Below are 25,183 nucleotides of genomic sequence, written 5' to 3'. Positions count from 1 at the left end.
GTAGTAGATACCCCTCTTTATCGCGGGGCTGAGGGATGGTGACCCATTGCATCTCCCCCCTCCCCCCTCCCAGGGACATCCAGGACCGAAGTATTATCAAGATCTATAGGAAGGAGCCTCTTTACGCCGCTTTCCCTGGCTCACATCTTACCAACGGGGACCTCCGGGTATGGCTGGGGAACCCCAGGGCACTGGGGAAGCTGGGCAGAAGGGGTCCAGGAGTACAGAGTCTAGTTACTTGTCAACAGGGACCAGGGCCGGTTTTTGGAGAAGGGAACATAGAGGCTGAGGCAGAGGGTGGCTTCCACTAATTGTGGACATGAGGGTCCTTCCCCTCATCAGCCATGCCCCCTCCTCTCCATTCAGGATTTTTCCAAGAGGCCTCTAGGTATTGTAGGGGGCCTCTGTCAGGAACCAGTGTTTCCCTTCTTGCTTCCCCAACCCTCACCAGAGGGTGGGCCGCAGATTGCTCCTCTAGTTCCTCTCCATCTGCCACTTCTTCCTCCATGCTGGGAGCCCTGATGGGAAGGGGGCCCAAATACAGCAGGAACGAGGGAGGGCAGAGAACAGAAGGAACTTCTTAAGTGTCAGGGGGAAAGATGCTGTCTCCTAAGGCAAGGTGCAAGGGATCCCCTTTGTGACCAGCCCTGTGGGGTTCTGGGACTGTCTTCTGCACAGAGAGAGATGGTGTATGCTTCGAGGGAGTCATCGCCCACACGGCGTCTCAACAACCTGTCGCCGGCGCCGCACCTGGCGTCCAGCTCTCCGCCCCCGGGGCTGCCATCGGGGCTGCCCTCCGGGCTGCCGTCGGGACTCCCGTCCGGGCTCCCGTCCGGGCTCCCCTCGGGGTTGCAGTCGGGCTCGCCGTCGCGCTCGCGCCTCTCCTACGCCGGGGGGCGCCCGCCCTCCTATGCTGGCAGTCCAGTGCATCACGCGGCCGAGCGGCTGGGGGGTGCCCCAGCCGCCCAGGGCGTCAGCCCTAGCCCCAGCGCCATCCTGGAGCGGCGCGATGTGAAGCCGGACGAGGACCTGGCAGGCAAGGCGGGCGGCATGGTGCTGGTGAAGGGCGAGGGTCTCTACGCCGACCCCTACGGGTTGCTCCACGAGGGCCGTCTGAGCCTGGCCGCGGCCGCCGGTGACCCGTTCGCCTACCCGGGGGCCAGCGGACTCTACAAGCGCGGCTCAGTGCGCTCGCTCAGCACCTATTCGGCCGCCGCGCTGCAGTCCGACCTGGAGGACTCTCTGTACAAGGCGGCGGGCGGTGGCCCGCTCTACGGAGACGGCTATGGCTTCCGCCTGCCGCCCTCGTCGCCACAGAAGCTGGCCGATGTGGCGGCACCCCCCGGAGGCCCCCAGCCTCCACACAGCCCCTACTCCGGGCCGCCCAGCCGCGGCTCGCCAGTGCGCCAGTCTTTCCGCAAAGACTCGGGCTCCTCGTCGGTCTTCGCAGAGAGCCCCGGAGGCAAAACACGCAGCACCGGGGGCTCCTCGACAGCCGGAGCTCCCCCTGCGGAGCTCTTCCCTGGGCCTGGGGAGCGCCCGCTGGTTGGGTTTGGGCCGCCGGTGCCAGCCAAGGACACGGAGACCAGGTGAGGGACACTCAGGAGGCCTCAGAGCTCTTGGGGGTGGGGTGGAGAGAGGGGACACAGCAGAGTCTGTGGCAGGATTGTGTCCTGGACTGTGAGGTCCCAGAGTCCTTTGTAGACCCAGAGGAGTCTTGGAATAATTTGGATGTGGCCAGGAAGGCACTGGAGAGATGAATAGGCCATTTTCCTTCCTTCTGCAAGACCTGGGAGTTAGATAAAAGGGCCCCAGACAAGGTCTCTGGAAACCTGGGTTTGCATCTGTTCCCTGAACCTCAGTTTCCCCAACTAAAATTGAGGCTAAACCAGCATTCTAGTGCTTTTCCTGCTCAGTTTGCAGCCATGAGAGCTGTCCAGCACACTGTCGGCTGAAGTCCACTGGGGAGGGGGTGCTGCTAAGAAATAGGGACGGGGAGAGAGGCACATTCCGTTAGGTAGTCTCCAAGCTGGGGAACCCTTGCGCATTATTCAGCTCCACCCTAAGGGTGCAGGGCTGGAGGGGGTACCCAGAGCATTGACCTATCCCTTCTGTCCTCAGGCAGTGCTGCTGAGAGATGAGCAGAAGCAATTCACATTCACACAGCTGTTTTGTGGCTGTGTGCCAGCCATGGCACTGGGCACTGTGGATGCTGAATTGGGCAAACCTGGTTCCTGCCTTGTCTAGTGGGGTGACACACTAAAAAATACTTGCACTTCCCTTGGGAGGGTGTATAGGTGGTGTGAGAGGAGGGACTCCTTAAAGCTGCTGGGGCTCTGGAATGGTTTCAGGGAAGAGGTAGGGAGGAGGGCATGGCCAGGAAGGGGGAAAATATGTGCAGAGGCACAGAGAGGCCTGGGTGGGGCCCATTAGGGAGCCAGTAGTGAGAGATGGGGCTGGCAAGAGAGGGGGTGACTGTCAGATGGAAGGGGGCCTTACCAATGTTGGGTGGGGGACTGTGGGCTTGAACCTTTGGCATTGGGGCCCTTTGAATTGTCTGTGTGCTGCTGGCTGGGGAGGGAATGGTATTTCCTCTAATTATCAATCTTAAGAATGAGGGGCTGGGCAAGAGGGACCCCAAGCCCAGAGAAGGGGTTGCTCAAAGCCACCATCCTCCCCAGGGAGCGCATGGAGGCCATGGAGAAGCAGATTGCCAGCCTCACGGGCCTGGTACAGAGCGCCCTACTACGAGGCTCGGAGCCTGAGACCCCTAGGTAAGGTTCTTCTTTCAGCACCATTGCCAGGGCTTATGGTTGGGGCAAGAGGAAGAGAAAGTGGGCAGCGGCGGCAGCACTGGGCCCAGCTCTGCCAGTGTCTCAGTGTGTGACTCTGGGTGAGCCCTTTTCCTTCTCTGGGACTCCATCCTGACATCAGGGGACTGGAGGAGATTACATTAAAGTCTCACTCAGCTTTGACGGTCTGGGGTCAGCCTGGACCCTCTGATGGCCATCTTTTCCCTGTGCCACAGTGAGAAGATCGAAGGCTCCAATGGAGCAGGCACCCCCTCAGCACGTGAGTGGCCCCTTGCCCCTCCCCCATAGGTACTTGTCCTCTCTGAGCCTCAGATTCCTAATCCACAAAGTGGGAATTAAACCATCAGCTACATCCCTGGGCTTCAGTGGATCAATGAGCAGTGACCTTAGCCCAAGATGGCTTTGCCTGGTGCTTTGATCACCACAGAAGGGCTGACCCAGGAGCTGGGGCAGGGAGTCAGAGCCACGTGCTTCTCTGGCTACTGTGAGGATCACGGGTGGGAGGGACCTTGTCCTGGCCCCTTGCAGGCTCAAGGTTTGTTGCCTTTCTCCCATCCTTGTGGTCCCTGTCTGCAGCCTGCGGGTCCGGCAGCCGGAGCAGCGGGGCCACCCCAGTGTCCGGCGCTCCCCCGCCCTCAGCCGGCAGCACTCCTGCGGGGCAGCCCACGGCCATCAGCCGTTTGCAGATGCAGCTGCACCTGCGTGGCCTGCAGAACAGCACCAGTGACCTGCGCAGCCAACTTCAGCAATTGCGAAAGCTCCAGGTACTGGCGGCTCCGGGGCCTCGCCCCGTGCCCAATCCCTTCAAGCCCCTCCCCGATAGACCCCACCCACTCGCGCCTAACCTCCTCCCCACAAGTCTCGTCCCATCCCCCAGCCCTCGTTGGAATCCCTTGCGGTTCGCCAAGGCCCTCTGCGAACCCTTTCTCCCATTACCCTGCCTTGAGCTCCCGCTCGCTCGCTGAATCACCGCTCGCCCTTGTTCCCCTCACTGCTCTCTCCCTCCCCTTCCCCGTATAATTACGTTCTCCTGGAGCCCCAGTCCACCCCACTGAGCCCCCTCCACCTGTCAGTATCCCTCAGGGCAGTCCCAATTCCTTCCTGCCCAGCATTCTTTCTCCCCTCCCCTCTCGCGCAGAAGCCTTCCGCGTAGGTCCCCTCCACTACCCCTTACCCAGTCCGCACAGTCTTCCCCGTTCTGCCCCGCCTGGCAGATGGTCCCACCAGTCAGGAGCCTGGCATCGCTGTGCCCGCTCCTCGAGAGGGCCTTGGGGCCCGTCAGGTGAGACTAATGAGCAGAGACAGGCTGGAGAGGGGGCAGAGAGTTGCCATCTGGGCAGCGGGTAAGATCTCACCCACCCCCGTCATTGCCCCAACTCGACCTTAGAACTGGGTTCGAGCGTTAAGTTAATCTTGCGCCAGCCACGGAAGCTCTATCAAACCCCAAAGCTCGAGCCTTTGATGAAGCCACAGCCATGCAGCCGCACGGTCAGCACGGCCCTACATAGGGCTACCTCCTGCCCCCCAAACATGCCCACCCGGTTCTCCTGCCTCTGTATTTCCCTAGCCCGCAACCTTGTCCTCCGCCCTCTTCCATCACAGCCCTTCGCTGCTGCTCACGGCCACAGCCACGCAGCCGCACGTTCTGCATGCCCCAATGTAGCTAGCACTTCTCCCCACTGTCCCCGTGCCGCTCTCCTGCCTCTATTCTTCCCCAGAATTTAGCCCTGGGCCTCTGCTTCCCCCGTCCCACCCTTTCACGGCTGCTCACGGCCGCAGCGCAGCGGCCGCTTCTTCTGTGGAGCCCGCCCGGCATCGAGCTGTCCTCTGCCCGCCTCCCCCCAGCTCTTCCCCTGCTGAGCACCTCCATCCCCTCCCACCCCTGTCCACCGGTCCCTCTGCGTCCCGCAGCTACAAAACCTGGAGTCGCTGCGCGCGCTGCTGAAGGGCACGGAGGCGGAGCTGAGCATGCGCGTGTCGGAGGCGGCGCGGCGGCAGGAGGACCCGCTGCAGCGGCAGCGCACCCTGGTGGAGGAGGAGCGGCTGCGCTATCTCAACGACGAGGAGCTCATTACCCAGCAGCTCAAGTGAGGCTTGGGGAGGAGGGAGGGCTGGGGGTGCGGCCTGGGCGGCAACCTGGTTTCCCTGGGAGGCGCAGCTCCCTTCCTTCTGAATCACAGGTGACGTTGGTCTGGTCTGAAGCCTGATTTCCTTCTCCTCTGTGGCTTGATTTCTCTGTGACCCACAAACCTTTGACCATCTGGCACAATTCCTGATTTCTTTGCTTTCTTTCTTTCTTTCTTTTTTTTTTCTGGCTTGATGCCCTGTTTTTGCTTCCTCACGGTCCACAGTCTGGCTTCTCCCTGACCTGAGACCTTACTTTCATGTGGCAGCTGCAGGATTCCACTCTGTCCTCTGTCTGCTTTCCTTCTGCCCTATGACCTGTACAGAGTGACCCTTGGGTAGCGGCGACTGCCACCACTCCAGTTCCCTGATCTCTGAGACCAGGCATCACCAAGGAAAACCTTCCTTCCGTCCTGGTGCTGCTGAAACAAGGCTCTTGCTTTTTCAGAGAGAGTGAGGAATGGAGAACACCCAGCTCCCAAATGCTTAGACATGGAAGGGTTAACAGGAGACAGTCCTCTGATCCAAATTTAGCAAATGGCTGTCTGGCCAAGATCCCATTGTCTGGCACTGTGGAAGGGAGAAGCTGCCTTTTGCTGTCCATCCACTGAGTGAGCACCCCCCACCCCACAGCAGCCTTCTCTTGCCAGTCACTGGGGTCTGCTCCTTTCTCTGGCCTCCCTCTTGGTGGCCCAGGGCACAAAGGGACCCGAGGTCTAGCTCCAGCATCGAGAGACCATGTGATCGGGGCAGTTTCTGCCCTCCTCTGCGTTTCAGCTCCCTTATCTGTCCCCAGTATGGAGATTTTTGCGGTTCTTTCTAGGGAAAGAACTTGCTTGGGTTCTACTGGCCAGTGACTTGGGGAGCCAGGAGAGGCTTTTCAGAGGAGCCCAGCTTGCAAGGGGCTCCTAGAGAAGGGTCCCTACTTCTCAGTCTTGAGTCCACACAGCCTGTGTACTTCGAGATTCCCACGACCCCTTGTGGCTGAGATGAAGTAAGGGGCCATCTCATTTGGAAATAAGCTGGCAGCAGCCATCCCATCATTTCAGGTGTGAAAGCTTGTGACAACCTCAGTCAGATCTCCAAGTAGACTGGCAGCTCTCACCCTCCACCCCACCCAGAGAATTCCATTTACCCAACTTTTCTGTCCTCTCCTTGCCTCTCCTTTTCACTTGGCACAGAGGAGCTGGGTTGGGATTTTTAAAGGGAACTTTACTGAGACATTAAAGGAAAATAAAAGAAAATATAAAAGCACAGAGGCAGAAGAGATGAAAGGACAGATTTAAGCTTCTTTCATTGGAGCGTCTGGTCCTCTGCCTCCTGGGGGCCTCAGTTCTCTAGGAGCACACAGACTCCCTACCCTCTGTCCTGTTATCAAACCCCTTGCTCAAGCTGCTCACTTGAGAGAGCTTGGAGGCCGATCCATTGCTTCGGGTAGGATTCTCCGTGAACTTTGAAGGGGGTTCTTGCCTTTTTGGGGGGACATCAGCCCTGCGGTGGCTCTGGCTTGGCTATGAGAGCCCTCCCTGCCAGCTCCCATAGCATCCCTGGACACTAGGTTGACCAGCAGGCCCATCCTTACCCTACTCTAGTTGTAGCACCTACAGGATTGCGCTTACTCTGCTTTGCACCGTTCCTTCCTCTTGCCCCGGCATCTTGCTGGAAGGTAGGGCCAATTCCACGCTTCATTCAGTGTGGCTCTCTAACCTGTTTTTGTAGCCAAGCACTTGAGCTCTGTCTAGACATTACCCTGAGGGGTACCCTCTGCTGACTTGAGACCTTCTGGCCTCTGGAGCCTAACTTGGACTAAGCCAGCATGGGCTTTGTAGGCCCGCCAACTACACAGCTACACAGAGCCCCACACTCCTCATGGCCCCATCCTCTGCTGTTGTTATCTTGAAATTCTTAATAACTTTTTAACTAGGGGCAAAATTCATTTTTTATTGAGCCCCAGGAATTATTGAGCTGGCTCTGTCCTGACCCGGTGCTCTCCACCCCTCCAGGACTGAACCTGGGTCAGGGAAAGCCCAGCCACTTTCTGCTAATGGTGTCTAAACTTAGACCAGTCTGAGGCTCATTTGCAGAGCTTGTCCAAATCAGCCCTCCCAAAACTTTGGCAGGTTTCATGATCAGAAAATCGAGGTGCTAATTGAGCCTGAGGAGGACCTCGCAACTTCTGCCCGAGAGTTGCAGTGTTGTGTCCTCCTGATGGCCTACCTGAGTCCTCCTTTAAATGAGGGTCTCTTCCCCCACAGAGTGATGTTAGGGAGTGACCATTTTACAAAACCGGCACACCCTGAGCCAGCCCATCCCACACACACAGCAGGGAAGATCAGTGGTTCTTTCCCGCCTGGCGGAGCAAGGGCTGGGCGGGACAGGGATGGGTATGGCATGATCCAATGGCATAAGTCAACATGAGTAAGATTTTGCTTTGCCACAAAGTAGTTGTATAACCTTCAACAACCCACTTCATCTCCCTGAGACTCTTTTTTTTTTTTTTTAATACAAAAGATAATTGTGTTAGGGTAACCGCTATAACAAATTCTATAATGGTTCAAAAGTAATGGACACATCTTTTTTTTCTCATGGAACAGTACTGGGTGGGTTAGTGGAATGACCCTCCTCCATGGAGTCCTTCAGGGACCCAGAGGTTTGGCCATCTTCAATATGGGCCTTCCGAGACCATTCACAGGGTCATTGCTTTCAACCCACAGGAAGGGGAAAGGAGCATGGAGGAGCTTATGTGGGAGGCTTTTATGGGACAGCCTGGAGGCAGCATGTCCCCCTTCAACTCCCATCTCATTGGCTGGACCTGAGCCGTGGCCATTTCTAAGCACAAGGGAGGCTGGGAAATGTAGTCTGGCGTTTGAGCTCCTGTCTGTGTGTAAACTGGAGGTAATAATGGCTTCCATACCCAGGATTTTTGGTGAGAATTAAATAAGGTAATGAAGGTGGAGGGCTGCCCGTGGCACCTGGCATACAGTAAGTGCTCAGCACAAGGGAGTGCTTCAGTTGGCAGTGCTGAGTCACAGGATCTTGTTCTTGCTCCAGTGTGGTCTGTCTTTTCATCCACTAGTTGGATGAAGATGTATAGGCATGCTGATAAGATTTGCTAGTGACACAGCGCTTTGAGGGGGAGCAAATCTGTCTGGTGGTAGAACTACGATTCAAAAATTGTTCCCACCTGGGTTGTTGAGCTGAAATCCAGCAGATGGGATGTGACAAGGATGTGTGTAAAGTCTTGCATGTGGGTCAGAAATGTCAGTGACTCACGTCACAGAACTGAGATGACCTACCTGGGCAGCAGTTCCTTCTTTCACTTACCCATTCATTCCACAATTATTTACCAGACGTCTACTCTGCTCCAGGCACCGGGCCAGGGGCTGGCACTTGGAGACGAATCCAGAAGACATGGTCCCTGCCTGCCAGGAGCTACACAGCCCAGCTTGCAAGAGCTCTGAGGGTTTGTGAGGCAGGAAGCAGACCCCCAACCTCAAGTGTAGGATGTGGGGGAGCAGTTCCCATTGAGACCGGAGGGAGGAGTGGGTCTTAGTCACACACGTGCATGTATGTGTGCCTGTGTGTGAGTGTGTGTGTGTGAATGGAGTGTTCTAGGCAGAGGAAATGGCGTTATAAAGGCCCAGAGAGGGCAGCACATACAAGGACCTTGGGGAAGTTGTGGACAGTTCTAAACAGAAGCAAGCTGGATGAGGACAGGGGATGTGGCTGGAGGGAAATTAAGAGCAGCCCCCGGGATTGGCCCTTTACCACCTTTTCCCCATCTTCATTGGCTCACTTATTTAATTTTTAAAGATTTTATTTATTTATTTGTGTGCGTGTGAGAGAGAGAGCAGGGGCAGAAGGAGAGGGAGAAGCAGGCTCCCCGCTGAGTAGGGAGCCTGATGCCTGGGACCATGACCTGAGCCAAAGACAGATGCTTAACTGCTTAACCACCTGAGCCACCCAGGTGCCCCAGCATTAGCTCATTTAATCTTCATAATGGCCCCTAGAGGTGATAACTCTTACACCTCCATTTTTTGCATAAGGAGGTTGCAGTCCAGACACAGTATGTAAATTGTCCAAGATCTCTCTTCTGGGAGGGGCAGAGCTGATATTGGAATTTGGATCTGTCTAACTGGAGAGCCTAATTTTCACCTACTACCCTCATGCCTTTCTTTGCTTGGAGTTTAGCCTCAGGATGAGGGGATCCATGTAGGGTTCAACAGTGGGGAATGACTTGGTGTGACTTACATTTTAGAAAGACGTGGAGTTTAAAATGGCACAAGCTCAGCATAAACCCTCTGACAGTTGAAAGCAGTTTTGTCCTCAAGGAAAGAAGCTGAGTGTCTGGATATTTGAGAAAAGGTAGCCTGACACGGCCATGCCCCGCTTCAAGAGAGCTCATAGCACGTGCAGGTGCCTGCAGTTCTCAGAAAGGCCACCAGGGTCGCTGCTGCTTCCTTGGCAGAATAAGAACCAGAGGATGCAAGTTATAGGGAGAGAGATTTGGGTTGATGTTGCTAAAGACAAGAACTTGGACGGTGCTGGGGGAGGGAGGGGGTAAGGGAAGCAGGGGCGGGGGGTGTACCCAGGACACCTATTCGGAAACTCATCTGAAGTCTCATCTCTGGGGTTTGGCATTTCTGATTTCGTTTGGGCATGTAGCCTGGTGGATGGTTTTGGATTTTGATCTGACTGGTGGCCTGCTTTCTTGCCATTTGGTCAATTTCAGGGTGCTGGGCTGGGGCCAGAGGGGCTCAGAGGGTCTCTCTCTGGTTACAGTGACCTGGAGAAATCAGTGGAAAAGATCCAGCGGGATGTGTCCCACAACCACCGGCTGGTGCCAGGCCCAGAGTTGGAGGAGAAGGCGCTGGTGCTGAAGCAGCTCGGGGAGACGCTGACCGAGCTCAAGGGTGAGCCCAGAGGCGAGGACATGAGAGTGTGGCCTGTGGTCCCGGGCAGGAATCCCTGCTGCCACCCCACCCCCACCCCCAGGCCCTGCCCTCCCTGCGGCCCTTCCTCCCTGTCCATGGAGCTGCTCTCTCCCCAGCTCACTCCTTCTGGTCCCCCCAGCTCACTTCCCAGGCCTGCAGAGCAAGATGCGGGTGGTGCTGCGTGTGGAGGTGGAGGCCGTGAAGTTCCTGAAGGAGGAGCCACAGCGCCTAGACGGGCTCCTCAAGCGCTGTCGTGGGGTCACGGACATGCTGGCCCAGATCCGCAGGTCTTTCCCTCTCTGACCTATCTCCGACTTTCCATTTCCCAGGAGGTCACAGGCCCATGCGCAGTTCGCTAGATCAGCCCAACCCCTTACCCTGACTCCTCTAGAGGTCATTGACGTACCAATGGATCTGTACCTCCACTCTGACCTGCGACCCCGGGCATGGTGTAGGCTCGGCTCTCCCTTATGTTGGATGCGCTCACTCCTCCCCAGGCCCCTCCAGCGGTCCTGTGAGATCCCAGGGCCCTCCTCACACCCTGCCTCCCCCAGGCCAGGCTTCCCTTGCATGGGGCCACCAGCCTCGGGCCTCACAGCCATTCCTAACTCTCCCAGGCAAGTGGATGAGGGTGTGTGGCCACCCCCCAACAGTCTCCTGAATCAGTCCCCCAAGAAGGTGACCGCTGAGACGGACTTCAACAAGAGCTTGGACTTCGAAATGCCACCCCCCAGCCCTCCACTGAACCTCCATGAGCTGAGCGGGCCGGCTGAGGGAGCCCCTCCTACGCCCAAGGGGGGCAACCCCACCAAAGGCCTGGATGCTGCTGGCAAGAGAAGTGTGGACAAGGCCGTGTCTGTTGAGGTGTGAGGGCCGGGACCGGGGCGGGGGGGTGGGGCATGAGCTCGGCTCACATATTCTTCCCGCTGCCTGAGACAGGGAGGTGCCAACATGTGGGTACTCTATCCTGGGGGAGGAGGAAGTCTGAGAGACACATTGATGATGGCATGAGTTCTGGCAGACAGAAAAACATTTTATAAAATGATAACAATCAAACAGTGTGGTGTAGGCCTAAGAATAGACTATGTGGTCAATGAAATAGAATAGAATGTTCCAAAACAGGGCTAAGTATTATCAAGAGAGCAGTATATAATGGTGATGGCATTCCGGACAGACAGGGAAAGCATAGGCTGCTCAAGAAGTCCGAGGGTCCCCTGGGGGCTGAACCAAACTTCCTTCTCCCTTCCTGGCCTGCGTGGCTGGGGGAAGGGGCTAGAGCCCCTGCTTCAGGGCTGACTCCCGCTCCTCCTCTCCAGGCTGCCGAGCGGGACTGGGAGGAGAAGCGGGCCGCCCTGACCCAGTACAGCGCCAAGGACATCAACCGGCTGCTGGAGGAGACCCAGGCAGAGCTGCTGAAGGCCATCCCTGACCTGGACTGTGCGAGCAAGGCCCACCCAGGCCTGGCCCCCACCCCTGACCACAAGCCCCCCAAGGTCCCCCACGGCCAAAAGGCAGCCCCTCGGACGGAGCCCAGTGGAAGGAGGGGCTCAGGTATGGGGGCGGGTAGGGGACTGGTGAAGAGCCCGGGGGAGGGGAGCCCCATCTTCAGGAACTCTCAGGTTGTTGGGGGAGGCACCCAGGTGTGAGAATCTCTGGAGTCAGATGACTGGAGAGGGAGGTGCTGGGACCTCAGCCATCTGACCCTTAGCCTGCTGTAGGGAGACTCAGAGGACAGGGCGGAGCCGGACTCCATGTGGGGATCTTCCCACCACCCTGACTGTGGCTGAGAGGCCCACACAGGGAGGAGGAGCAAGTCCGGGCCTAGAGTCACCGCCTGCACGTTAATGACCAAGCATGTTCTCTGACCCAGGCGGCACGGAGACCGGAGTGGTGCTGGTCCTCGTGGACATGGATTTTGTGCCCCGCCCCCCCAACCCCAAGCTGCAAGCTCACAGGGGAGGCAGAAATCCGACCAGAAATAACAGTCGTTATTCCTTCATTTATTCATTCCTGCTCTCTGTATTTGTCAAGCACCTACTGGGTGCTGGGTGCTGGCGATAAGGAGAAAAGACACTGCCTGATTTCAAGGAGCTTAAAATTTAGAAGGGGTGTACTACTAGCATTTTTGCTTATCAAGCGTGTATTATGTGACAGGAACCATCCCAGATGCTTTCTTTCTTTCTTTCTTTTTTTAAATCATTTATTTATTTATTTGACAGACAGACATCACAAGCAGGTGGAGAGGCAGGCAGAGAGAGGTGGGGGGAGCAGGCTCCCCGCCGAGCAGAGAGCCCGATGTGGGGCTCGATCCCAGGACCCTGAGATCATGACCTGAGCTGAAGACAGAGGCTTTAACCCACTGAGCCACCCAAGAGCCCCCAGATGCTTTCTATATAGTAATCCTGATACTTCTGCAGCAGCCCCAGGGGCGGCTACAGTAATTATTCCCATTTCACAGACGAGGACACTTAAGGCTCAGCGTAGTCAAGGAATCTGTCCCAGGCCCCGCTCAGTGTGTGAACCAGACATGGGATGTGGGTGCTAACTGCAGGAGTGGGGCACAGTCCTACAGGATGCCCCAGGAGGGTGGGGAGGGCTTCCCACTGCACGGCACTTCCCCTGGACATCTTGAAAACAAGTAGGCCTTTCCCTGGCCAGTGAGAGAAGGCATTTCAGGGAGAGGGAAGGGTGCATGCAAATGCCTGGAGGGGTGAGTCCGCTGTTGCTAAGCGGGGTTCCGGACAGGAAGGAGCACGCAGAGCTGAGACTGAAAGGTTGGCAGTCGTGGAAGGTGCTGGGCCAAGGAGCATGGACGTGGTTTGGGGTCATGGGGAGCCATGGGGGCTCTAAGGCAGAGGAGTATGGGGTTTGAGTGACTTTTCTGTAGGTTGCCTTGGAAACCGCACCTAGCCCACCCTCCACCCCACCCCCGCCGCCGCCAAGGAAACAGGGGCAGGGAAGGCCTGGTTGGGTGGCATCAGACCCTTGCAAGTGTAACCCCCCATCTCTTGCTGGAGAAGAGAGGAAGACAGGTGCGGAGCCGCAGCTGAAGGGCAGGGGGGATAGGGATGGATTCGGGCAGCGCTTCTCAAACGTGGATATGTGCGTGAAATCACCGAAGATCCTCAGAATGTGGATTCTGGTTCTGCAGCCGTGGGGAGGCCTGAGCTTCTGCATTTCTAACAAGCTCCCAGGTGCTGCTGGGGCTGCTGGTCAGTTCGTCCGTGGCCCGGTGGACGGCACTTTGAGTACACTAAGAGGGGTGCCCGGCCTGTGGGGAGGTGAGAGAGAAGGAGGGGCCTGTGTCTTCTTCCCAAGCCTTCCCCTCTCCTCCTGCCTGGAGGAGGAAGCAGGGTTTCCCCCCTGGGTGCCTGGACTCCAAGATTAAGGGTTCCCTGACGCCCAGCCCCTTGGCTGCCCACAGATGAGCTGACAGTGCCTCGGTACCGCACAGAGAAGCCCTCCAAGTCACCCCCGCCGCCCCCGCCCCGCCGGAGCTTCCCCTCCTCCCACGGCCTCACCACCACCCGCACGGGAGAGGTGGTGGTCACCAGCAAGAAGGACTCAGCCTTCATCAAGGTACCGACCTCACCTGGAGCGGCGGGATACCCGAGGTGACCTGGGGCAGAAGGAAAGAAGGGGGCTGGCGGCCAAGGGCGACTCTGCCTCTGGCTTGGGGCTTGGGTTCGCCGCGGAAAGGGGGCCGCCTGGCAGGGCGGATGAGGAGCTGGGGCAGGAAGTGGTCTGGCCCTGATGGGACCTGGGAGGTGAGCTGGTGCTGGAGGGGGCCGGAGCCTTGTCTTGACGGGGCGGCCTGGGCCTTGCAGAAGGCGGAGTCCGAGGAGCTGGAGGTGCAGAAGCCCCAGGTGAAGCTGCGCCGAACCGTGTCCGAGGTGGCCCGCCCCGCCTCCACGCCGCCCATCATGGCCTCTGCCATCAAAGATGAGGACGATGAGGACCGCATCATTGCGGAGCTAGAGGTGGGTCAGGGGCTTGCCTGGTCCCCCAGTCCTCAGCCAGGCCCGTCTCTTTCTCCACCAAGCTTACCCCGGGGAGGGTGTGTGTGTGTGTGGGGTGACTGGGCTCCTGGGCTATTGCCGAGGGCTGGCCTGTATGGGAACCTGTCCTTGCCTCAATTTCTCTGCCACTGTAAAATGGGAGGGGGAGGTCTAAAGTCCCTCTTTGCAGGGTTGAGTGTTTTTTATTGCAGTCTCCGAGACCCCCACAACAGCCCTGAGACCTCCTAGGCTCTGGCACACCCATCCCTGAATGTTCTGAGAACAGAGTGCTTTAACACCCTGATCCCCAAGTACCTTGAGCCCCCCGCCCCGTGCTGTAAGTCACCCATACTCGAGTGTTCTCAGCCCTCCTCCCCAAGGGGCTGGAGACCACCTAGGCCTCCGGAGGAGGAGACAAGACGGAGGGGAGAGTGGCCAGTGAGCACGGTGAGGGGCCAAGGAGTAAGGCTGCGGTCCCTCCCTGCGGGCCATAGGCCAGCAGCTATGTCCTCCCTGTGCCCCCTTCTCCAAACCTGCCCCAACCTTCTGCTCCCCAGGTGTTTGAGAGAAGCTCAGTGTCTTCCCTCCCCCCCACGCCCCGCCGCCAGCCGATCCCCACCTTGCTGGCACCCCAGGACCTGGGGCCCCCTGGGGGCTCAGCCCAGGGCCCCACATGGAAGGTAACGGGCTGCCCCCCACCTCTCACGGCTCTCTTCTGCCTGTGCCTCCACACCTTCCTCTCCCCACCTCTCACGCTAACCTGCTAACATGCCAGTCACCTCCCGGAGTCCTGCCACCACCACAGCCTCCCCTGCCTGGACTCACCCCTCCCCAGCTCCAAGGACAGATGCAGAACTTTCCTGCCCTCTCCACAGCTCTAGCAGTCTGATACCTGGCAGCCCCTGCCCCCCCACCCCGGCTGCATTTTTCTTACAGGCTCGATTCTGAGTTGGGTATTTTGTTCCAAGCTGCAGCCAGAGTTTAGGTCTGACCCAGAGCCTGGGTTTTGTCTTGGTCCAAAATTGGAGCTTGGATCCTGCTCGCTTCATGACTTTAGGTCCAACTCAAAATCTGACTTCGTCCTGAGCCCTTGTCTAGTCCCTGCTCTCCCCAACGCCCTCCTCCACCCCCAGGGCCTGGTGGGGCTCTCCTACTAGAACGTATGCCTTGTGCTGGGGCCAGGACACCCCAAAGTCTCACTTACAGCCCTCCTCTCTCCCATGGCCCCAGTGGTCAGGGAACTTGGAGTAGGAGAAAGTCATGCCCTTCCTTGGCTGCTGGTTCTGTCTTTCAGTGTTGGGAAGTTCTTCCTTCTCTCTAACTTCAGTCCTTGCTGCTGTCCTGCTGCACTTATTTTCTCCTTATCTTTTCTTGGGAATGTTGGGGTGGACCTGCCGTCTGCACCCCGAGGGGACTGCACTCAGGGAGGGGGACCTGGGGGCGGTGGTCTGGGAATCTCTCCCTCTTTCCAGGCAGGTTGGGACAGGAGAGCCTCTGCTCTGAGGAGGGCAGCCTCCCCCACATGCGTGCTCACCACCTTGGCTGGTTCTCTTTAGCCCACCGTGGGCTCTGTGCTGGCTGCCACCTCATTTCTGGTCTGACTTGAGGCTTGTGGTGCTTTGACTCCTTGGCTGGGGGAGCAGATAGGTGGAAAACACCGTCTGCTGGGCGAAGGATGGGCATAGAGCAGTCCGAGGAGCCGTCTGGGGATGAGCAGTGTGCAAGGGGTGCCCCCTGGACCAGCCGTGCCCTTGGCAGTTTGGCCCGCTGCACCCAGCCCCTGCCTCTCTCTGGCCTCTGGGAGCCAGTCCTGAAGGGGTCCAGTGGGCAGAGCCCCTCTGCCGGCCTTTCGGGTCAGCTTACCCTCTACATCCTGAGATGCCATCGGGTCGTGGAGCCGGGCAGGCGTGGGTCGCCTCTCTGCTTTCCCAGTCTGCACCCTCCACCTCCATCCAGGTAAGCAGGTGGCAGGGCTGGGTGGGCTGCCTTGGGGTGGGGGCTGGAGGTCTTGCTGCCCCTCCAGAATATCCCTTCATGGCTCCTTTTAGTGGAAAGAGCACTGGGCTTGGAGTCAGACTGCCTGGGTTCAAATCCTGGCTCTGCCACTAGCTAGTTGTGGGTAAGTGACCTTGGGAGAATCACGTGACGCCCACCCTTGATTTCCCCATCTGTCAAGTGGGGACTATAGGAGCACTTGCCGTGTCGTGGGTTATAGTAAGGACTCAAGATGAGGACAGATATGATGGTGCCTGGCACAGGGCTCTGCTGGTCTGAATGAGACCAGAATTCACTCGAGTTGGGGGGGTAGTGAGTGGCCCCCCACCTCCCCAAAGCCGGAGCAGGGGTTGCTCACACAGAAGCAGTCCTCTAGCTTTGCACAGTGTGTGTGCAGCCGAGGGACATGAGCCCTGCCCCTTGTGGCTGTGAAGTCCTTGGGAAAGCTCCAGAAGTAGGGGGCGAGGGGCCTGGATCTCTCTGGCCTGAGAAGAGCACAACCGCCCTGGCCTCTGAGGCCAGAGGCTGCTCAGGTCCATTTGACAAAGAGCTAATATCGACCCAGTGCTTAAAATGGGCCGGGTGCTGTTCTAAGCCCACGCGCACGTGAGTGCACTGAATTCTCCACCAACTCCATGCTTTTGTTACCTCCTTGCACAGGTGGCCAGACTCCTGGCAATGCCCGTGGGCCTGCTCCCAGAGTTTAACACGGGCAGTGAGAGGCAGACCGCTGTCTGTGCTTCTGGGGAAACCGGCGTCTCTGCCAGAAAGTGGGGGCCCGGTGTATGGGGTAGGAAGAGCCCTGAGTTCTAGTCCCAGCTTTGTCTCTGATTTGCTGAGTAAACTCAGTCACCGCCCTCCCCTGCCTCGGTTTCTCCATCGGTGCAGGAAGGGGCTGGGCTCACCCACGTCTAACTTCCCATCCCAGCTCAGGGCGTTTGGTCTGCAGGAATCAGACCCTCCCTCATCTCTCTTCTTCCCGCAGGCTGCCCCAAGCCCCAGGGCCTTTTGTGTCCCCCGGATCATCTTGACAGAGTGTACCCCCAACCCTCCCTCCCCACCAGAGGCCAGGCCTGAGGAAGCCGGTCCCAGGACAACTCCCACCCCGCGCCCCCGGACCCTGGCTGGCAGTGGGAGAGGCTGCGATGGTGCCCAGGCTCTGCCAGAAGTTGTGGCCAAGGCTTCCCAGCCCAGGAGCCCATTGGCACCTGAGAAGGAAGGGACAGCTCTGGAGAGGTGGGGGATAGAGAGCTGCAGCCCAGTGGAAGGAGGAGCTGGGGCCCCCTGCCCTTGGGGACCAGCCCTTGACGGGACTCAGGAACTCTCTACTGCTGACACCCAGCCTGAGAAGACCCCCAAGGACACCAGACAGGATGCCCAAGCCAGCAGTGGGGAGCCCAGGGGCCAGCCTACTGCAGGCCTAGGCTGCACAGTGAGAGGCGCCCCCACCCAGCGGATGGACAGCCTGGAGGAGACTCTCCGGGAGCTAGAAGCCGCCCTGAGCCAGATGGGCACTGCCCTCGCCATGGGGCCCCCCGGCAGCCCTCCACCCCTGCCACCCGGTCCCCAGGTGGCTGCCTCCTCCCCTAGCCTCTCCTGCCTTCATGCTCTGATCTCTTGGTCCTCAGAGCTGGAGGGAGTGGGGGGCTGCAGGAGCATCATGCCAGCCCCCTCCTCCCACTGGCCTTTTCTCAGTTCCTGCCAGCCTCCTGGGAGCCCTGCGCCAGGTGGGATTTGCAGGCAGAGCCCCGGGAGGCTGGGAAGCCGGCCTACCCAGGGATCGGCCCAAGCAGCCCTGGCAGGGACCAGATCCTCTCCCCTCTGCTGTATCTATAAACCAACAAATAAAGGTCTCTCCTCCTTTTCCATCTGCAGGCTCCCCTCCCCCTCTCCTGTCTGACTCTCTGTGCCTCTTTTGTTTCTCTGTCTGCGCCTCTGAACCCCCAGCGTCGTCCTGGGTAGGGTGGTACCTGGGATGGTTCAGAGGAGCTGGACTTGTCCATCTCTAGGGAGACTCCCCACCATCCTCCCATTCAGAGGAAGATGTGGGTCCCATTCCGTCTGCCATCACAGAGATCCCCCCTCAAATCTCAGGCTTGCTCTGGGACACCCAGAAAAGGGTCCCTTGCCAGGAGGAGGGGTGATGGCAGTGACTCTCACTTCAGAAGTGGCTCCCTCAGGGGGGTGCCTGCTGCCCTGGGCTGCTCAAGGAAACCACCAAAGAGTTCTGGCTGGGGAGCTGCTGGGAACATGACTGGGGGGCCCCTGTCCCCTCTTCTGCAGGGAGGCCTGAACCCTGGCCTCGGAGAGTGGACCTGTGTCCTGGCCAGGGATATGGAGGCAGGGAGGTCTGAGGGTCTCCAGGTCTCAAAGGGCCCACCCAGGCGGTCCAAGCCCCAGATACCCCGACCCAGGGCCTAGGATTCCTGTGTGATCCCACGTCCGACCCCCACCCTGTTCCTCTTCCTGCAGAGCGGTGGTGGCAGCGTGCCGCCCATGAAGGTGGTGACTCCGGGGGCCTCTCGGCTGAAGGCAGTGCAGGGCCAGGCGGGCAGCCCCGACAAGGGCAAGCACGGCAAGCAGAGGGCGGAGTACATGAGGATCCAGGCTCAGCAGCAGGTAGGCGTGGCCCCGTGGGGGGCGGGGCTCGGCTCCTCCTGGCCCCTCCCCTTCCCCTGCGGGACTGTGTGCTCCGGCTGTGTGCCGGCGGCTCCTGTCCGCAGTCCTGTGGCCTCCCCCCTGCCAGCCTCCCAGAGACCTTCTCCTTGCCGGGACGGCCCCACTGGTCTCCTGAGCCATCTTTTCCCTCCTCCTGCTAACCCTCAGCACCCTGCATTTCGTTTAGAATATGTATTTTCAATCAGGCCACTCCCCTTTTGGGAAGACCCTCACCTGGCGGAGAAGGCCCTCTCCCCAGCCCTCTCCCCAGCCGCCTCCCCAGCCGCTCCTGGAGGAGGGATAGCCAGCAGACTGGTCCCCCCCTGGCCTGGGGTGTGGGAGGGGCCTTCGATGTCCCTTTGTCTTCCTGCCTCTGCTCTGCTTCCTCTCCCTGCTCTCAGGTCCCTGCCAGGGGGTGGAAGGGGGACTGGGTGGGGGCGAGGGCACCCCACTATCATCTGTCCTCCGTCTTGGCTCTCAGGCTATCTCCCACCTGAGGGAGAAACCAATTTTGCATCTGCTTTTCAGTGTTTGGGCTTTGGTGGCTTCCACTGTTCTTAACGGGGAGAGGGAGAAGTACCATGCCCCCCCCCCCGGGGGGGGAGGCAGGGGTGCTGTGCCCTCTGTCAGATGTAGTCAGCCAGCTTGGGGGCCAGTGTAGAATGGACAACCCCACCCTTGAGTGTTTCTGTCCTGTGATCCACTGTGTGGCCTGGTCAGAAAGTCCGGGGTGGTCCCTGGGCCTAGATACGAAGAGAGAACTTCGTGCACTCGTTTGGTTCAGTGTTTCTTAGCAGCTCCTACGTGCCAGGCCTGTTGTGGGTGCTGAGGTGGGAGTGGGCGCCATGAAATGTCCAGATGCTGTGACCTGAAGAAGGTTCTAGGCTCCAAGGCAGATTAGAGATGGCAAGTCAGGCTCCCTTCTTTACAGATGAGGGGACAGCTCAGAGAAGGAAAGGGGCTTCCTGAGGGCACACAGCAAGGCGGCATCAGAACCAGGACAGGACTGGGGAATCACAAAGCCCTTCCCACCCCATGGGCCTGTGACAGCCCGGGGCTGCTGGTTCCCTGGAGGGACCAGTGGAGACGAGCCATCCTGGCCCCACCCACCCCTGACCAGCTCTCCACCCCAGCTCCCTGCTGGCCCACCATCTTCCTCGTGGGTCCCCAGACACACCGTGCAAATCGCACCCCCAGCTCCTCATCCTGCCTCCACAGTGCCTGAGTTCCCCTTGTCCTGTGTCCATCCTTCGTGTCCAGAACAGCAGCTGCTGCGCATGGGGTGCTCCCTGAGCCAGACACATACGTCCTTTCGTTCCCCATTCACCACACTGCTCTGAGGAAGGTCCTTCTGATCCCCACACAGTAGAGGGGGAAACTGAGGCTTTACCTATGGTCATGCAGCAGGATTGGCGTCCAGACTACCTGATCCCCCCCGCAACACACACACACCTTGTCTTCAGCCTCCCCAGCTGTAACTGCTCTGCCATCTCTCCCCCTGACTCCCCAGCCTGGGGTACCCAGAGCCTCTCTCCGGCTCTTCTGTCACCTCTGTCACCTCTGTGGCCTCCATGCCTTACCCTCCATTCAGTCCCCAGCCCACTTGGCCTTCCCTCCTCCCTCCCGGTATCAGGCTAGCCCTCCCCGCCCCCTGCAGCTGCCCTCCCACACACACTTGCACACACACACATGCTCACAGGGGTGCTGTGTAGGCCCTCCATTCCTCTCCTCTGTGGCCAGCCTTCATCCTGACCCCCCTGACTCCTCGCTGGGTGTCTGTCCTCTGCACGCCTCCTTGCCTCACTGGGCCCTGCTTCCTCTTGGGCCTCTTTGCTTTTCATACCACACACTCCTCTCCTGGGGCACCAGGTGCCATCCGTCCCTGCCTGGGGCTCTGTTCTGAGCACAAGCCTGCCCCTGAGAAAATGTCACCCCCGCCAGGGCATCCTCCCACACTGGGGAGTCTCCCTCACCACCTACTGTAGGTACTCAGCTGTCTCCCCCCCAGGGCCACAGGCCTGTCCTTGCCTCTCCCTTTCCCTTTCTGTTAGACTTTCATTACCAAGCACCTTCTCCCTAACAAAGTAATAGATGTTCCCCATGGACATTTCTTAAAGAAGGGATAAAAGCCATCCTATGCCTCATTACCTAAATGCATGTCCTTCTAGGGTCTCCCTGTCACTTCTGTCACCTATAATGTATTTTCCCAGACCTGTGGGCTGGGGACAGGTGTGTGTAAATTGCAGATTTTGATGATGTCATTCCCCCAACTTTGAACCCAGGCCCACTGCTCCCTGCCAGCTGAGAAAATCAGAAGTCCTTCACCTACTGCCCAGGGCACTTCCATGACCATGCTGGGTTCCTTCATCCTGGTTCTCCTGGTGCCCCACACTCTCAGTTTGCTCCAGCCACTCTGGGTCACCTGGCCCTCTGTCCTCCGGGCCTGGACCGCACTCCCTAGTAGCTCAGGCTGTGAACTTGGTCAAAGTCCTCTGCCTTCTGCTGGCTCTTCCCTCATCTATAAAATGGAGACAAAAATGCAGCAGCAGGTTTCTGAGGTCATATCATACCAGGTGTGCGAAGGAACTGGGAAAGCCCCCAAGGGCCTTATGAAGGACAGTCCCTGTCATTGTCCATTTGTACACTTGTCAGAGCTGAGGGTTGGGCAGAGGCCGTTCTCTCACCACGGGGTTCTAACACTTGGGGCTTAGAGCTGCCTTTGACCAGGACGAGGGGAAGGAGAATAAAAGTGCCAGGACCAGAGACCCCAAAATGGGGGCGGTGGGGAGGGGGCGGGTTCCGAGATGCGGCTGCAACAGTGCTGTATACTACAGAGACATCAGGGGAAACCATTGAGAAAGCCCATGGAGGTCATGCTTGAGATCCAGGGGAGGGATGGTGGCCAGATTCCCAGGGGGGCCAGCATCTGGGCCTGCAGATGGGAAACCATGGACCCCTCCTCTTCTACTGTGGCTAGCAAATCTGTTGCACCCCTGGGGCATTTCCTCAGAGGGTCCTGCTGTCCAGTCATCCTGCCCCCCCCCCCCCGCATAGCTGCCTTCATTCCCCTGGGGGGTCCCAGGCCCACAGATCAGGTCACGAGCAGGAGAACCTTTCCCAGAAATCCCTAATACCTTCCCTGTCTTCCCATTGCCCGTTCCTGAATCGGTCACTGGCAAGGAGAACAGAATTGCTCCAATTGGGTGAATTGCTCGGGACCTACCTTCCTTGGGCCGGGGAAAGGCCGACCTCTCCTGATAGACCAGGGCTTAATTCAGGCAGGATTTCGTCTGGAAGGAGGGCTTGCGGGCAGCGGAGGAAGCGGCACTGGGAATGGCCTGGAATGGGCGCCAGCAGGGTCTGCCTCTACAAGGTGACCTGTCCCTGTGTGGAGATCTGTGTCACAGTGTGGAGGGGCGCCGAGCCCCTACCAGACGCTGACCTGCAGGAAGGGTAGGGGTGTGGGGCTCAGCCAGCTAGGTCCCGCTAACCTTCCCAGTCTCCCCTGGCTGGAAGTTGCAGGTGACAGCGTCCTGCTTCTCCAGATGTAGTTAGGAGTGACGGGACAGGGCTGGTGGGTGAGGTGAAGTGACAGCAGCTGTGTTACCAGAGAACCTCCACAGCCCAGGACAGGGCACAGGGTGCGACGGGCATGTGCTCCCTCGGCTTCCGGAGGGGTGCCTTACGTGTCACCACGGCCAGTCTCCCAGGAGGGAAGGCAGCTGGGAGGGCAAACAAGTGCTTGCAGAGCAGCCCAAAGCCGTACGGGTCTCTGTGAAGGAGCAGGGGTGGGTGTCCACGCAGGCCACTGACCACTGCCGCGGCTCCCGTGGAAAGGCCTTGGGCTGGCTGGGGGAGAAAGGGGCCATCGCCTGGGTGAGGACGTGTCACCCAAGCAAATGCAGGAATCAGGTGGCCGCACAGGCTGGAAGGCAGGCGTTCCAAAGACCAAAGCTCAGAATAGACCAGGCCTCTTGACAAAAGCTAAAAGGGAGGAAGAGAAAAAGCTTTTAACTAGAGAGATGGGTCGAGTACAAAGAGGACAGCCAGGAGGGAATCAGCAGCCAGCTTGGCTTGGGACGCTGTGAGATGTGAGGAGACAAGCAGAGGGCTCCCCGCCCGCCTTTGGGATCAAGAACTCAGAATGGGAAAGGCTGGGAGAGGAGGGGCAGGACCGGAGCCCAGGGCTAGTGACAGGGAGTGGGAGTAAGAAGGCGTGAGGCTGTCTCTGGGTCCCAGTACTGGACCCCCCCACCCCCACCCCGAGACCAGGAGCCAGGCCTGGCACAGGCCCCTTGGGCAAAGGACCCGGTGAATCCTAGGATCTTGTGGGTGTGGTCCTGGAGCCTCTGTGAGTCTAAATGAACAGCTACAGGAAAGGGAAGGGTTAGAAGACCCAAATGGGGAAATTCTTGTCTTAATTTCCTTAAAGGGAAAAGGTAGACTGCGCTGCAGGCGTGAGGAGCGCAATCCAGATGAATTACTGTCCGCGTGGAAGACAGCATGGGGGCCATCAACAGCCAGGGCGAGTTCATGGTCAGCCGGTCAGGCTGCCTGAGGTCTCCTTGTTGCCCTCGCTGACTGCTGGAGGAGGCACCGTGTGCCTTCCCCACTGTGATAGAGCCCACCCAGCAGCGGGGGGGCTAACTGGGTGGTGGGATGTGGGGCCACCCTGCCCAGACCGAAGCTGCTGCAGGAGGTGGCGGGATGGGGGATGGGCAGCAGCGCAGTTTCCAGCCCTCCCCCTTCCTTCCTTTCTTTTTTTATCAAGACCCATCTATTGGTTATCCCACTAGTAGCTATGCAAGGTGGGGAGGGGAGGATGGGGGACAGTGAATAGGACAGAGAGACACCCCATCTGTGTAGCCCCATCCCAGCGGCACTCAAAGTGAAGTGTGCAGCAGGGTCACCTAGGGTGTCTGTCCGAAATGCAGATTCCGGAGCCTGAGCCAGAGAGAGATTCGGAAGCAGGGCCCTGGAATCTGCATTTGTGATATCCCTTCCTCTCAAGGTGATACAGGTGGCTCTGGACCCATGGAGACATCCAGAACCCGTTCAACCACAAAGAGTCAGCCAGGGGTGGGAGGAGGCGAGGCTTAATTTCTAACTAGCAGAGCTGCCAGGAGAGGGCGGGGTGCATCATGAAGGAGTCACCTCCCTCATTACCCACCATTACCCACAACCCACAAGGAGCAGCTGGAAGCTGGGAGAACCCTTGTAGGGGATGCAGCCGGGCTTCCTGCCTTGGGCCAGAGGCTGGATGCAGTGAGTGCCTTTTCCTCCAGCTTGGGGGTGGAATGGGGTTGGGGGGTTCTTTAGAGAAGTGCTCCCCTGGGAGCATCAACTGGCCCCACATTGTCCCCATAAGACCTCCTGCTTAGGATCAGCCTCCTGTAGAGGTCAAAAGAGGCCCTGGCTGGGCTTCTGGCCTGTTGAGACTAAGAGCCCACCTGTTCCCAGCTGGGGCCACTCCCCGCCCCACACCCCTGAGGCAGCTAACCTCTCACTTCTTCCTCCCTCGTCCTCCCCACTCCCACCTCCCTGTCCACCTTTCCTGGGTGTGGCCTTCTCCGTGCTTCTCTGCTCTCTCTCCTCTACCTGCTCTCTTTCCTGTCAGTAAGCCCTGTCCCTAAGCCTTTGGGTCCAACCCTATATCCTCCCCCTACACCATTCTGCACCGCCCCCCCCCCACTGTGGCCTCCTCCTCCCCATCTCAGGGGATCCCTCTCTCCAGATGCCCCTGTGACTTCTTCCTTTTGCAGTTAATTTTCTCTTGGGTTTGTGGAGGTTTTTCATTTTTTAAAACTTTAGCCAGGGGCCAGCATGAAGGATCTCCCAGCCTCTCTCTGACCCCTGACCCCTGTTTTTGTTCCAGGCCACTAAACCATCTAAAGAGATGAGCGGGTCAAATGAGACCTCAAGCCCAGTCTCAGAAAAGCCCTCAGCTTCCAGAACCTCTATCCCTGTATTGACTTCCTTTGGGGCGAGGAATTCTTCCATCTCCTTCTAGAAGCCCCCTCCCACCCCCACCTCAGCCTGCCCCCCCCACCCCCCACCCCTGCCATTTCTCTCCCTGTTCTTCTTCCCTTCATCTCTACCCTACCCCTGCCCTATTCTCTGGGTCCTCTGAAGGGTTTGCCCCAGGTGTGGCCCTCCTCAGCTCTCTACACCCATCTCTTGTTGGTGTTTTTGGTTTTTTTAAATGATTCACTTTTAATTATCTTTTTTTTTTTTTTAAAGCGAAACAGTAAAACTAAAAACCAAAACACACCACCTTCCCTTGATTTCCTGTTCCAGAATGGTCCATCTCCTGTCATCCTCCTTCCCTTTTCTCTTCACCCACGCTTCCTCCCACATCCACCCTAAGGCCCCTGAACCCTAAGGTCCTTTCCAGAGAGCACTCCGAACAAACTCTGAGCCACGAAGACTTGGAGCGGCGAGACCCCCCCTCCCCTTCCTCCGAAACCTTCCTGGAGGAAACTCTGGACGTTGGAGCAACCTTGCTATCGGCCTGGCAGGGAGCCTCTGGGCCTGGAGCGGCCCAACCTCGCCGTGACTGAACTCTGTTGCTCCGCTCCCTGCTGCTCATGCCTCTGTGGGCCTGGAGTCAAGATGGATGGGCTGCGGAAGGAGGACAGGGTTTGGGGGGTGGGGGGCGGGC

The 25,183-nt window shown here is 58.5% G+C and overlaps 1 protein-coding gene across 2 annotated transcripts in view; it reads left to right on the top strand.

Moving 5' to 3' along the window:
- Positions 1–24,532, top strand: part of SRCIN1 (SRC kinase signaling inhibitor 1) — a gene marked incomplete at both ends in the record, with an annotated part of 62,930 nt that extends 38,398 nt beyond the window's left edge. For both annotated transcript variants that reach the window (XM_080826761.1, XM_080826760.1), the window contains 14 exons: positions 74–167; positions 679–1,589; positions 2,682–2,774; positions 3,029–3,072; positions 3,390–3,577; positions 4,725–4,900; positions 9,720–9,850; positions 10,011–10,158; positions 10,489–10,735; positions 11,188–11,422; positions 13,296–13,450; positions 13,699–13,851; positions 18,337–18,483; positions 24,398–24,532. In XM_080826761.1, the coding sequence (XP_080682887.1) occupies positions 74–167; positions 679–1,589; positions 2,682–2,774; positions 3,029–3,072; positions 3,390–3,577; positions 4,725–4,900; positions 9,720–9,850; positions 10,011–10,158; positions 10,489–10,735; positions 11,188–11,422; positions 13,296–13,450; positions 13,699–13,851; positions 18,337–18,483; positions 24,398–24,532 (2,857 nt within the window). The remainder of the gene's footprint in view (positions 1–73; positions 168–678; positions 1,590–2,681; positions 2,775–3,028; positions 3,073–3,389; positions 3,578–4,724; positions 4,901–9,719; positions 9,851–10,010; positions 10,159–10,488; positions 10,736–11,187; positions 11,423–13,295; positions 13,451–13,698; positions 13,852–18,336; positions 18,484–24,397) is intronic.
- Between the last annotated feature and the right edge of the window lie 651 nt (positions 24,533–25,183).

This window comes from Martes martes (assembly GCF_963455335.1).
Source record: "Martes martes genome assembly, chromosome: 16".
NCBI classification, from domain to species: Eukaryota; Metazoa; Chordata; class Mammalia; order Carnivora; family Mustelidae; genus Martes; species Martes martes.
Note: the sequence above shows the minus strand (reverse complement) of the source record. Positions and strands in the feature narration are given on the sequence as shown.